We start from the raw sequence: 14,812 nt of genomic DNA, 5'->3' as shown, positions 1-14,812 counted from the left end.
TAAATCACCAAACAATTTTTTCAAATATTTATACATTCGAGCAGCCACGAATGCTGCCATTAACTCTAAACGAGGAAGAGTGATTGCTCTTAATGGTGCAACTCTGCATTTCGACATGATAAAGGAAGTTTTAATTTTAGAATCACTCGTACAATATCTGAAATATGAGATGGCCCCATATGCTTTAGGACTAGCGTCCGAAAATAGGTGAAGGCTTATATTCATTGGATCGTCATCAAAGAAATTTCTCTGTATCGATATTTCAGTTAAATCATTAAGTTCCTCCCGCCAAATGTTGAATTTGTCCTTAATCTCTGCAGGAAGGACCTCATCCCAGTCAGAACCGGACCACCAGATTTCTTGCATAATAATTTTCGCCCGAATAACAAAGGGTGCAATAAATCCAAATGGATCGTATATTTGGGCAATACTTTGCAAAAGTTTCCTTTTTGTAGCAAAATCGTTTCCAGTAGAAAAGTCAATTAAATTTTTTAAATTTAACTTTATATTGTCTTCAATGGAATTCCAAATCATGCCTAAGAAATTCGATTCACTAGTTAATTTGTTATCTGATTCCTTAATCCCATTTAAGACCCATAAATCCTTTAATGCTTTAGAATTAGTTCTTAATTTTCTGAAATTCATCCCAGCATCCTTAAATATATTAACCGCATCTACAGATAACCGATATGCATCTTCAACCGTTCCTGCTCCAAAATATAGGTCATCGACATAGACAGAAGAATTTAACATTTGGAAACTGTCCGGCATTTTATCTTTATATTTTCGAATGTGATATTTTATAGTGGCGGCCAAAATGAAAGGAGATATAGTCAAACCGAAAGCTACGCGACACATTTGCATAATCTTAAAGGAGTCATTATTTTCATTAAACCAAAGAAATTTTAGAAATTTTCTATCACCTTCAGCAATTCCTATCATCAAAAAGGCTTTTTCAACGTCTCCACAAAACGCTATCTTAAACTTACGAAAATTTAACATAATGTCTAGTATATTTGGATTTAGATTAGGTCCCGATTCAAGGCAGTCATTTAACGAATTCGTGTCCTCTGTCCTTGAGCTAGCATCGTACACAATTCTTACCTTAGTAGTTTTACTAGGTCGTATCACTGCTCGGTGCGGCATAAAATATCCCAAATTTGTATCATTATTTGGACATTCCTCCACAATTCCTTCTAATATCTGGTTCTCAATTATATTTTTATATTCCCGAAAAATCTCCGGAGTTTTACTTAGTTTATTGTGAAGGTTTGCGAATCGTTTCTTAGCTACCTCAAAATTATTTCCTAAATTATTCGGACTGTATTTCCAGATTAAATTTGCCTCATATCTTCCGTTTTTAAACTGCAAATTTCTTCCAAACTGGTCTACTATTTCGCAGTCAATATCGGAATAATCATCAGAATCATTAATTCCCTTATGTTCTAATTCCCCAAAACCTTTTAAATCTTTCAACACAACAGTGTTTGTCATTACCGCTAAATTTTCAGAACAATTTTTGTTTGTTTTACTTTTCTCGATTCCTGCGGCAACCCAACCAAACACAGAACTGACTGCGTACAACCCTTCAGATATTTTAATTCTTTCAGAATAAACTACATTCCAGAATTTATCCCCTCCAATTAATATCTCAACATCTATGTTATTTTTTCTTGCGCAATCGGCGATCTGCAACCCCATATGCTCCATGAAGTCTGCAATTTGTTTACTAGGCACACTGATGGACGCCGAGGAAATAACATCCGAGATCAAACATTCAATTTTTATTTTATTATTTTGTTTCCAATTCTGAATTTCGATTTCAACGACCGGATAGGAATGATTCATTGCCTTCGTCGCACCAAATGAATAAACAGAAAGTCTTTCATAACGGATTGGAGTAAGTTTTAAATGGTCGGCCAATTTTTTCGTTATAAAGGATCTGTGACTGCCTTGATCAAGAATTAATCTAGTTAATTTTGATTTATACTTAGAACAAGCATAAACTGTACAAGTTTGTAATAATATTTCCCTGGCATTACAGTCATTATTATTATCACCTTGAGGAACAGAAGCAATCAATTTTAAGTTTTGAACTTTATTTCTTTCCTCAGAATTCAAAGTCAGAGATTCAGTTTCATTTTTGGAATAACCTTGTTCCAACTTTTTGTTTACAAGGGATTTATTAGTACAAATCGATTCATTGTGATACATACCGCCACATTTATTACATTTAGTTTTATTTCTGCACCTTTCTGATGTATGGAATTTTTTAAAACAAGAAAAGCAGCGGTTTTCGGATCTTAGTTTCTTTAATTTATCAGAAACACTCACTTCGCATTTAAATGACTCGTGCAAATTATCACAAAAGATGCATTTTCGGTTAACTGCAGTATGAAATGCAGCCGTGGGTGTATTTTTTACATATTTTCTAGTTTCATATTTTGATTGATCGACTCGCGGAGGCACAGGATTTTTCCTTTCGCTTAATACTAGATTTGAAACTTCCCTGCATTCTATTTCCGTTTTAATAAATTGTGTTAATTCCGAAACTTCAACTTTATCTTTCGATCGTCTTTGCCGATTAAATTCCAAAACTAAATCGTCCGGAATTAATTTTAATAATATTGGAATTAATAAATGTCCATATGAGCCAGAAGTTACTTCTAAAGTTTCCAAATTACGAATCGAAACTTCTAATTCGTCATATAATTTACGTAAAGCCTTTATGTTAGCAGAATTTTTAACGGCTTCTAAATTGAGAATTTTATTCATGAATGAATTAATGATCAGGTCTTTTCGACCATATCTGTCCTTTAGTAATGCTACACAACTATCATAATTACTTTCTGTTAACTCAAAGCCTGACACAACATTCGAAGCTTGTCCCGTTAAGAATGTTTTTAAGTATACAAATTTTTGTATTTTTGAAAGCGTTTCGTTTTTATGTATCGAATTTTCGAAACTATTCCAAAATTCATTCCATTGTTTGGGGTCTCCCCAAAATTTATCAATCATTAATTTTGGTAATTTCAGCATACTACTCCCACTAGAACTGGAACTTACATGCTAAATTCCATTACCACTAGACTGGTTTAAATCAAAACTTTGGGGATTCCTCGCTGGCGGTACTGCGGTAACTGCACCTAGAAACTGCTTAATTTGACTACAAGCAATTATACATTTGTCATTGTATTCTTCGCTTATACTACAATCTTCTTCAATTAAGTTAACATCAATTAACTCTTGTATTTCATCATCAAGCGTTCTCAAATTATTTTTCTTTTCGGTTAATAATTCAAAGAATTCTCGTAATTCTTTAATCGAATTTTCCTCTCCTTCAATTTTTAATTTATCTTCAATCACTTTAATTAACCTAGTAACAGATAATCTCAATGTGGAACGTTTACGTTTCAATCTATCTAACTTCTCTTCCATTTTATTTAATTTAAATACACCCACGACAGCAATAATAAATACTTACTAATGTACTACAAATAATCACTAAATAATTAATTTAAAATTTCCCTACCTTTATTTGGAATTCCATTTTCCTCGAGTATGAAATATCCATTGAAATCGAAACACTTGGATCGAACACCTAAAATCTTCACAAAGCCTTAATTCCTTACGCCGATGCACCATCTAATAATTTTGTGCATCTCCAAATCAGATGATGGTGGTTCAGTGAGTTCACTAATTTTAACACTTTTTCATTTTTGACAATATTTTAATTACTATATACAGAGCGTATTCTTAGGCCGCCGCCTTCAACATGAACAAACTTTATTCTCTTACAACTAAGCGAGCAACAGCGCCCTCTAGCCTTTTTCTTCAAATTACACAACACACGCCATGCGATTTTTGGCTCTGGGGTTATTTGAAATCTCAAGTTTATGTTGGTGGAGTGTCAAATTTGTCTATTCTAAAGGACAACATAACAAAGACAGTGCGAAATGTTCCTCGTGCTATGTTACATACGGCTGTGGAGAACCTTGTGCACAGAATGCACGGTGTTATTTCTGAGAACGGTGCTCACATTGAATGTGGTCTAATTCCTCACCGGGGAAGTTAATGTAGTAAATAAACATTTATAATTTAACTGTACGATTGTATGTCTTGATGTCCCATGTCTTGATTAGTCTAAATACCAAGTTTGGTGCCATTTCGGCTATTAGATCGCGCTACAGGGCGCTCCAAACACTGTCACTTTAAAAAAGATCACCCTGTATTTTACAATGTATTTCTTATAAGATATTTTCTCTCTCCTTTCTGCATGCCTTCGTGATGTAACGGTAGCACACTCGGCGCATATTCGAGATGTCCAGGTTCGAGTCCCGGGGAAGGCATTACTCATTTTGTATGTCTCCTGCTTTTTTTTAAACCCTAATGGCTCTGCAAGCTCTGATAAATGTTTTTATTTAAAAAAAGGCAAAATTTAGACAATCTTTCAAGAAGTTCATAACATCATCAGCGATAATTCTACAACGATTATTCAGAACATTAAGCATTGTAGTACATAAAAACGAAAGGGTAAATTTAGGCTTAGATTAATACGAAACTAGAAACTATTTAAATGAACCTAGTCTTCTTAGCTAAAAACTTCCACTTAAGATAAATCATTTTTTATGTTTATTGAGAAAGTGCTTTTATGAATATTTAAAATAAGTAAATTTTTTATTTTCCGTAATTGCCTGGAGAGAATTTAGAGCTTCTGATGTGTTAAAACTAATTCTGAATCTCTTGACTTAAACATAACTTCTAAGACTCAAAGTGAAATGTGAAACTCATTAAAGCTGATACTAACAAAATCATTATTAGCCCTTACCTGTGAGTGATGCAAATAAAAAAATCTGATATGGATGCCACATGACTTCTCTGTATGGCCCGTTAAGTTATACACAGTTTTAGCAGCATTTCATTTAAACTTATATCCTCCAATTTCATCAGAGATGTACTCCTCATTCAATCAATTCAGTTCTCACACCACGGCAAGGCAAAAATGCATAAAAACTCAAAACGACTTAACTTGTAAAATACAGAAAAACATAAAACACCAAATACGGTTTTAAAAAAATTACTATCCAAATTAGAGTTTCTACGTAAAAACAAGCAATTCAGCCAGCGGGCAAGAATACAGATTTTTCGGTGAGCAAAAGTGAAAGATTACCTTTGGTCCCACTCTGCAAAAAGACACTGAAGTTGGTGCAGAGACAGACATAATTCACCATTCTGTTTAAGAGTTTCAAATGTAAAAAAACAGCATTTAAATTGTTTATAATTACATGCAGATTAACTAAAGGCATAAATACCTTAACCTGAATATAAGATGTATATATATATAAAGCGAGCAGTGGATACACTATACGGAATAAAACATTTTTATCTCCAGCGAGAAAGACTGTCTATTGGAAATTCTAAAGGTATGTTGTATTCAAATATTTTTTGCCCGAAGGGGTTAGCCCAAGTGCTTATGAAACGGCTGTCGAAACGTGTGCAAATGAAAAAACATCCCTTTGGGTGTATTTTTTATTTTATTTAGTTAAAGACGAAAATGCTTTGAAAGTCTTTTGCTTTACTGTATTTAGGCAGCTGTAGGACGGAATTAGCAATATCGCAGATGTACCTGTATATATTACAACCCATACCTGTGTATCTTTTATAGACGTTTTGCGATGCCACTGATTTTGACACATCTGTTTCTGAGATTGATCATCACTTTACTTCTACAGAACTTGATGATAATGATGATTCATTGAGTGAAAATTGATTCAACTGTATATAAAATAGTTGAATAAAATTAACTGAGTATCAAAAGCAAATATTGACTTATAAACCTAGTTCAGATAAGAAATATTTAATATTAAATGCTTGTAAAACAATTCGGCATTAGAAAAGTTATGAAAAAAGATAAAATTAAGACTTAAAAAAGAAAATTCGCAATTAATTTTACAAAACCCTATAAAACTTCCTTTTTTATATTATCTGTTTGTTTTAGATTTTTATCAAACATCCTTCTGGTATTTCACCACAGCTAGAATAGAAGTAAAGGCTTGATTATATGAAAATAATAAATCACGGTAATATTGTTACTAACTGGAGTGAAGGGGAATAATAGGGGAAGTACCAGCACGATTTTGACCGTAAGATGAAACAGGAAAAAAAGAATCTGGAAATGGCATATTAGGATGACGTCGAAATATATTCGACCTATTAACGTGCTACAAAATATAATTAAAAATAACCGGGTATAAATACCAATGGCGATTTAAGGATAGTATTAAACTTAAGTTTTTAAAATGCAAAATTTCTGATTTCAGTATATCTACAAGTGTTAATTTGAAAATGAAGAAAAAGAAATGTATTTTAAACACCGGCTATTATTTAGTAATTCGTATTTTACGTTAAACATATATAAGTATCAACGGACATTTTTATACTACTTGTCTGACACTTGTTGGTGACACAACAAAATGGCGCAGTGCCAAATCGTTATACCACAAACTGCATTGGTGCGCTATTTGTTATCTGAAATCCGTATTTCATACTTGTGCGCATGGTATATGGTCTTCCAGAAAAGTAAGTAATGATATCATGAATAATATTAATCGCAGAATAATGCATTTTGTTCTTACTAAAGTCACTGTGGAAAGGATTTTTCTCATATACATTTTTTTAACGAGGGCAGTATAAAAACTTAAGTTTCGTAGATTTTTCTGCTCAAGCAATCTTTTTGAAATTCCTAATATACTGGGTTGGCAAGAAAGTAATTTCGTTTCGCACAAATAGATAGAGTTATCTTTGTTTTTTTATTCTCCTGTCAAACTAATCTACTTTTATTTTATTTTATTTATTTATTTATTTATTTTTGAAATTTGGCAGCTGATACTTTAGGTTGCTATCTATACCTTTAAGTTGCTATTTTTGTCTGCACTGTTAGTTTACGGCCAATTTTAACATGGGGTGCTAAAATAAACATTTTCGACATACTTTACTTTTCTATTTTCATAAAGGCAAGAAAGCGGTTGAGGCTCACAAAGATATACGTAAAGTTTATGTTGCTGATTGCTCAACAGAACGCATGTGTCAGAATCGGCTTAAAAATTTCATTCTGGAGAATTTTCACCTGAAGTTAACAGGCCGAGCTTTTGAAGTGGATGTTAACAAAATTAAAGCGATGATTGAATCAGATTGCCATATAACTGCACCAGAGACTGCAAAACGATAAAATGTTTCACACACAACAACTGAAAATCACATGAGATTATCACACGTTATTTGTGTTCTGTAGGAATTGAAAAAAAAATCACTTAACAAACCAATATTTCCGATACGCGTTTCGAACGGAATGCAGTCAGCCTTTCTTTGAAACGAATTACCACTCTTAATGAAAAATTGATCGTCTACAACGGAGTTTCTTAAACTGTGTTTCGCGACTCCCATGGGGTCGCGGGACCTGCAGCAGTGGGTCAACTTATTATATTATAATAATTTTTCAATTACCAAATATTTTTTCACAATGTATCTGAAACTATATAAAGATAAGACAATACATACAAAGAAAAAACGAAAACGTTTCGACGCATTCTTTTTTTATAACAGAAACGTTCATTTTACTTGCTTTGCACGTGACGCTGTTATTTCGTCTGTTACTTATATAAAATTTTCACATTGTCCTACGTCTTAAAATTAGAAATTAAAGTTAATGCAATACTATATTAGAGTACAAGTGAAAAAATTAGCATCTCCCCGCGTGTGTCGGATTTGTGCAATGCTTATGGGAGCCCACAAAATTTTCGTAACTGTTATGGGGTCCTGGTTTTGCGAAAAAAAAATCTCAGTGATAAAAAGAGGTCGCGACTGATGAAATTTTAAAAGCCCTGGCCTACATAACAGGACCATGAGCCAAGCACGGTGAATCAGCACAAATCATATGGACATTTAAGTTACATCAGAAAAGGTTCATGCTGTGAATTTAACGGGATTAGAAAGATGTTGTGTATTCCAAGCTGCTCCCAAGCCACTAAACGATCAACTCAGAGGTTTATCGTCAAATGCTTATGAATTTGAAGGAACCAATTAAATAGAAAAGACCATAATTGGTAAATCCCAAAGGAATCGTGTTTTACTTCGATAAGAGCGAGGCCTCACACATATTTAGCAACCTGTAAGAAATAACTGGAGCTCGGTCGGGAAGTGATGTCGCATTCCACATATAGCCCCTGCCTTGCACCATCGGATTTTCATTAATTTCGAAGTTTAGAAAACTAATTACATGCTAAAAAGTTTAGCAATAACTATGACCTAAAATTGCACTTGGTTGAGGTTTTTTTTCTGATAAAGACCAGAAGTTGTACGAGCGAAGAATCATAAAGTTAGCAGAAAGAAGTCAAAAGTGACAAAAAACATAATAGACGGTGTTTAATAAGTTCATAAAGATAAGTTTATTTTTGCGTGGAAAAAACAGAGTTTTAATTCACACTATAAAACCGAAATTACTTTCTTGCCAACACAATAATACATTTCTCACTGGTGATTTTACATTAAGAAACAAAATTTTAAATTCTACATTTTTTTTTTTTTTTTTTTTTTTTTTCAGCATGACTGGAACATAGCTGCCCTTCTTATGTCAACATTCCGTTTCAACGGATTTAGGCCACCTCCTTGCGCAACAATTGTCTGGGAGCTTTACCGGCGTTATAACAACTATCAAGTGCGCATGTTGTATTACAATTCCAGCAATCCAGAGCTTGGATTTCAAGATCCGTTTATGTTCACCGTCAGAGGCTGTACCGAATATTGTCCTTTAGCATATTTTGTTAATTTTTTCAGAGACTACATTCCAAAAGATTGGAACAAGCTCTGCGGGTTGAAGAAGGTCAAAAGTCTTGAATCGGATGAAAGCGGAAGACCGTTTTCACTTTCTGATGAAAAGAATCCAGGAAAAGCATAAGAAAAGAAATTTCTTCATCTCTGGAATTACAATATTTTATGGCAATAAAAGGCCTGTAAATTAGTTACTCCTATTGTACCTAGTAAAAATATGAACCTTTAAAGATCTTAGTTTCTTTTCACTCGAGATGTTTAGCAGCCTATAACAAATTCCATCTCCTTCAAGGAAATTTCGTTCACTTGGTTAAGATTTCCTGAATAATAGTATCTACCGATTTCTTGACTAAAACACTCTATTTCTGATTTGTAAATACGTTAATTCTAGTCTATTTATCCTTGCCTACTAAATATCTAGGTTCAGCTTTGGCGATTTATAATCTTGACATAATTTAAATTCGGAAAATGTGTAAAACAATAAAATAATAGATTAAACATGATCTATAATTAATTGTTGATTTATATTTCCTGCTGCAAATCTACTTAAAACACTGGCAATTCAAAATCTACTAGGCCTAATAAAGCACCTTAATTGTATACAAAATAAGAGATCCAAAATATTTCACTAATATTCAAACACTTAGCCGAAGATATCCTAACTTAAAAACTATCACCGCTCAATATAATAAATAAAAAACACACTTAGACACATAAAATCTCAAAATAGCTTTATTAAAAACTGAAAAATATAAAACACCAAATACAGTTAAAACAATTAAAAAACAATTTTTACAATTAAAATTAGAGTTTCTACGCAAAAAAAAAAAAAAAAGCAATTCGGCCAGCGGGCAAGAAACTGATTTAATTCCGTGTTCTGCTAAGTTTCAGATGTAAAAAAAAATATCTCTGCTATGGTAAAAAAAAATTAGGTTTAGCCGCGCTTAAACAAGTTTTAAATTGTTGATAATTCTACAACTATTGCATGCATATTAACTAAAGGCATAAAAACCTTAACCGGAAGATAAGAACAACAAAATTCAATTATTTTTAACAGTTTACCAACACAGAAGAATAAAAAACTGAGCTCAAGGAGCCGAGTAACAGAGTGGGTATATGTATATATATAATATCCTTAAATTGCATTCGATAGCGGTCAAAATGGATATTTTCGTTGAAATATGATGCCCGAAAATTTTCGTGATTACAATACTTCCTTCACTTCGTACAAAAAAGTAAAATAGAAAATTATGTGTAAAAATAGTATAATTGTGTTGGCTTCGCCGATTATTACAATGAAACTCCATGAAGTTTAATATCTTGGATAAAATTAATAAAATTTATGAATACGAGCTTATGCGAATTAGGCAAACTAGTGTTCTAAATTGTACCACCTGCAGCTTAAATTGTACTACGTTTAAACTAAGACAGTTATAATAAATCTTTCTTTTTCCCAATTAACTTATTTTCATTATTAATTAAAACACGGATCGCAAAGGTATTTTTTTTTTTAATTTTCTTGTCAACTTCAGTGTATAAGTCGTGTACCCATCCTTTGCATTTTAGACACCGAATCATTTTCTCTTCGCAGTCTTCCTCACAGATATTACATGGAGAGGAACACGATCTCTGTAAGCAATATGGTTGACTAGGAAGTAACTTGTTTTGTGGAAAAGACGCAGTTGGTGTGATTATTAAGTCTAATATTTAAAAAGGTACGACTTAAACGGTGGTACGACTTGCAACAACAACCCTGTATTAAATTAATATAAACCATTTATTAAATAAATATAATCCCTATATTAAATTAATTAATTAATATTAACCCTATATTAAATTAACATTAATTTAATTTAATATAGAATACAACCTTACCCTATTACCCTATATTTTATCAAATCTACTCTAGATATCGCGGAAAGTTCGGTTTCTCTTAAACCACAAATATTAAGATTCGCAAACAGAATATTTTTTATATTTAATTTTGATGAATAACGCAAGCTAATTGCTATATACACACTCGACCTCAATCTCAATGAAATTTGCGTACTTCAGGAATGAGTTGAATGGAAAATCCAAAACGTATTTGTGATAAAATCTTGCTAACGTGTTCTTAGAAAATCAGTTGGAAAAGCTAATATATATAAAGATTTGGTGATATCACTCGAGTTAATTTAATGTTAAATAGACCGATATGTGCTAATCACGTTATGCGTAATTCAGACCCCATTCGGGCTTCTTTTCAGATAATAATGATATTACTGGAATGTTCAAATCCCAATCAACATTCGCTATAGTAGCTATCGTAGAAGATTGATCTAGTTCCCTTCCTTCTACAGATACTTACAAAAAATCAACGAGCAATTAATGTGATAAAAACAGTAAACGTATACATGTCGAAGCATCCCTCCTTGTATCCACATAGCAGCAACTTCAAAAAGAGAGACTCAAGCTTCTTCGTTTCGTTCGATTTGCTTAGGTCTTTTCTTAAAATGTCTCTCTTGGCGTATGTGCTTGATGATGCATCGTATTAGTGGTCATATGAGCCAGACATTCAAGGAAAAGCAGAAAGACGCAGAGACCCTTTAACTGGACATCGCCGCAGGCAGTACTTCACTTAAAGCGGGTACTTAGGACCTACTGGACATTTCCTGTCTGTCACCGTAAGTGGGTATCTATTTTCATCATTATCAACACTGTTATTTATTATTTATTCTTAATCATCGTAGTACTTTGGTGCAGTGCTCTCTTTTAACGAGTATGGGAAGTTTATTTAATTTGTTTAACCAGTTAGTTTTATATTAGGGAAAGTTACTGTCACTTCTCTCTTCCTGTTTTCCGACCAGAATGCAAATTAGTTCGCGTGTAAGTGAAGGTTTGTGATTGTTTTAAAACAGAGCGTGCTCTGCCTCTTAAAAGCCGCGTTAGTAGGTTTGCTATTATAAGAATTCCTGTCTTCGGCTTGCATTATACTTTCTGATAGTTAAATTCACGCAGATAAGTCCGAACCAACTTCGCGACAAAGTACTCCGCCTAGCCTTTGGCTAGTAGTTATTTAAATTCAGCTCTGCATTTAGATTTCTACTTTTGAGTTCTCGCTGTAAAAGCTGGCGCGACTTTGCAAGCATCGGGTGTGCTTTCTGTTAATCTATCTTATCGTTAATTCTGTTATCGAAAATAAAGGGCCTTTTACAACCTTCCCACCCCAATGTTGTACTTTCAGACATAGTCGTAAATCGCTTTGTTCACAGTTACAATAGTGAAAGTCTTCACACACACTTTTGCAAGTTACTTTGCAGAGTCAGGATTTTTTAACCAGGAGATCTGAAAAATGTGCAGTGTTCTCGCCGGGACTCGAACTTAGACCTCTCGAATACGCGCCGAGTGTGCTACCGTTACACCACGAAGGCATGCAGAAAGGAGGGAGAAAATACCTTATATGCTTCCCTTTTTAAAGCGCGACTAGGATTAGGACCCAGTTACCAAATTCTGGTGGTGGAGAATCATCATTCATCACTTTTTAGTTCTGGCGCCACTGTAGAATCATTAGAATTTTTGAACCAGGCGAGGTGAAAAATGTGCAATGCCCTCGCCCGGACTCGAACCTGGCCCTCTCGAATACGTGCCGAGGGTGCTAACCGTTACATCACGAAGGCATGCACAGAGGGGGGAGAAATTACCTTATAGATGTTTATCATTGCAACAATAAAGCTCAAAGCTGGTCTTCGGTTTTCTTTGAAATGCATACTACAGGACAAGAAGATTTAATTTTGCTTTATTTCATAACCTTCTTAACTAAGAATTCTTGCACTAGTGCTTCTACCTTCTCCTTCAGTGCACCCATAACTCGTGATAACTCGACACTAGTGCTGGTTTTCTCTTAGCACTCTTTCCCTGGGTTTTATATCCAGTTCTCCTATTAAAACCTTTCGTAATACTGTCGAAAACAATAGTTCCAATCCATCTAATAACTTTCAAAGTTTTCGTCACTCGTTATCGTTAAGCTGTTCAGTTTTCATCGATGGTACTTCTTGCAAAAAAAAAAAGAAAAGGGACAGTTCCTATATCTACCGTTCTACTAAGCCGATTAACGAAATTTAAATTTATTTCTCATGTCTCTAAAGTACGACAGAATATATATTAGATTTATATATAGAATTGTTCTAACATAGGTATTTTGACACAAAATCGGACCTTTTTCTGAAATAACATACCGATGTTATTTCCATATTTCTATTCTATGAATAGAATTATGCCTAAATATTAAATTTTGTAAAATTTGGCGAGAAAATTACCGAGAAATTTAAAATATTAATTAGGCTCCTTTTTTTCAATTTGGGCCAAGATTAATTCACTTGGCGGACTTTTTTAATTTATAAAAACCAGTTTTCCTTTACTTTATTTCCATCGTGCAGGAGCGGAAAAAAGGTGCATAGTTCATTTTTCAAGTAATTTCAAAAAAGTGCGTAACGCCCATTTGGAATTATTATTATTTGAAAGAAGCGTCAGTCTAAGAATTTAATATTTAGCTGACAAGATTTGAATTACAAAGTGAAAATAACAAAAATGCCTTGAGATTTGAGAAAGAAAATAAATAAAAACACTAGCAGATTTAATTCAATTTGATAAAAAGGTAAAAATCTGAAAGCTTTCAGATTTTACACCATGCCCAAAGGGCGTTTTTTTTAACGTTTTCTGTATTATCTTTATTTATTAACTATCATATTCTTCACAGTTAAAGTTGCTTAGTTGCCTTCTCGAAGGCAGTATGAATACGAACTAATTGCCTCGTTACCTTCTCAAGGGCAATGTGAATACAAGCTAGCTGCCTAGTTGCTTTCTCGAAGACATAGAATACCAGCTAGTTGCCTTCTCGAAGGCAGTATGAATACGAAATAGTTGCCTAGTTACCTTCTCAAAGGCAATGTGAATACGAACTTGTTGCTTATCTGTCTTCTCGAAGGAACTGTAAATAAGAGCTAGTTGTCTAGTTGCCTTCGTAAAAGCAATATGAATACGGTCTAGTTGTCTAGCTGCCTTCTCGAAGGATATATGAATACGAGCTAGTTGCTTAATTGCCTTGTCGAAGGCAATTTCAATAGAGCTAGTTGACTAGCTGCCTTCTCGAAGGCAATATGAATACAAGCTAATTGCTTAATTGCCTTGTCGAAGGCAATATCAATAGAGCTAGTTGTCTAGCTGCCTTCTCGAAGGCAATATGAATACCAGTTAGTTTACCTAGTTGCCTTCTCGAAGGCAATTCGAATACGTGCTAGTTGTCTAATTGCCTTCTCGAAGGGAATATGAATATGAGGTAGTTGCCAAGTTGCCTTCTCGAAGGTAATATGAGTACGACCTAGTTGCCTTCTATAAGGCAATGTGAATACGGGCTATTTAAGTAGTTGCCTTCTCCAAAGCATTCTTCATTCTAAGCAGATGGTTCTAATATGTTTTGCCTTAATTAAATAGTGCAATTCAATCCTTATGTTGTTTGGAAAACTAGCTAGACTATGTATTACAGTATAATGCAATAGAATTACTTGCGTTTAGATAGCTGGTTTTATAAAGGCCTTTAGCCAAATGACTCGGTATTTATTTTCAACTCGAGAAGAAAAAAAAAAAAGTCTATGTACATTTTAAAGCCAGCACATTTTAATTCCTGAATAAAACTTGAGATTTAGACACATTTTTCAATTAACTTACCCATTTGCATTTATAGGTTGAATAGGTACCATTGTTCAATAGGAGTATTCATCCATTTCACCTTCCTTCGGATTACAGCAATAAATCCTGCAAAATGCCAGATTACTTTCGCACAAAATTTCTTCAATTTCTTTATGAACTAGTTAAAGGTTTATAATCTTATTCTGAAATAAAATAGGAATGCATGCGATTTCATTTCAATTTGTCGTAATCGAGTTTCAATCAAAGATATGTATGCAGTCATGTGATTCATTTCGTCTGCCCATAGACAAACAATAAGACA

General features: G+C 33.6%; 2 protein-coding genes across 5 annotated transcripts in view; one reads left to right on the top strand and one right to left on the bottom strand.

Annotated features, from left to right (window-relative positions):
* Positions 1-9,056, top strand: part of LOC118193154 (prostatic acid phosphatase-like) — a 50,443-nt gene extending 41,387 nt beyond the window's left edge. For all 3 annotated transcript variants that reach the window (XM_085811328.1, XM_085811327.1, XM_085811326.1), the window contains one exon: positions 8,600-9,056. In XM_085811328.1, coding sequence (XP_085667454.1) covers positions 8,600-8,953 — 354 coding nt within the window. In that variant the 3' untranslated portion in view covers positions 8,954-9,056. The remainder of the gene's footprint in view (positions 1-8,599) is intronic.
* LOC118193155 (prostatic acid phosphatase-like) overlaps positions 1-14,812 on the bottom strand; it is a 116,254-nt gene extending 101,442 nt beyond the window's left edge. Inside the window, exon 1 of one of the 2 annotated variants that reach the window (XM_085811329.1) lies at positions 14,530-14,812. The gene's annotated coding sequence lies outside the window, so the exon portion shown is untranslated. The remainder of the gene's footprint in view (positions 1-14,529) is intronic. The other variant, XM_085811331.1, reaches the window with a different exon arrangement.

Source organism: Stegodyphus dumicola, chromosome 2, assembly GCF_044657685.1.
Source record: "Stegodyphus dumicola isolate Sdum_Otavi_A_Nest chromosome 2, ASM4465768v1".
In the NCBI taxonomy this organism is placed as follows: domain Eukaryota; kingdom Metazoa; phylum Arthropoda; class Arachnida; order Araneae; family Eresidae; genus Stegodyphus; species Stegodyphus dumicola.
Note: the sequence above shows the minus strand (reverse complement) of the source record. Positions and strands in the feature narration are given on the sequence as shown.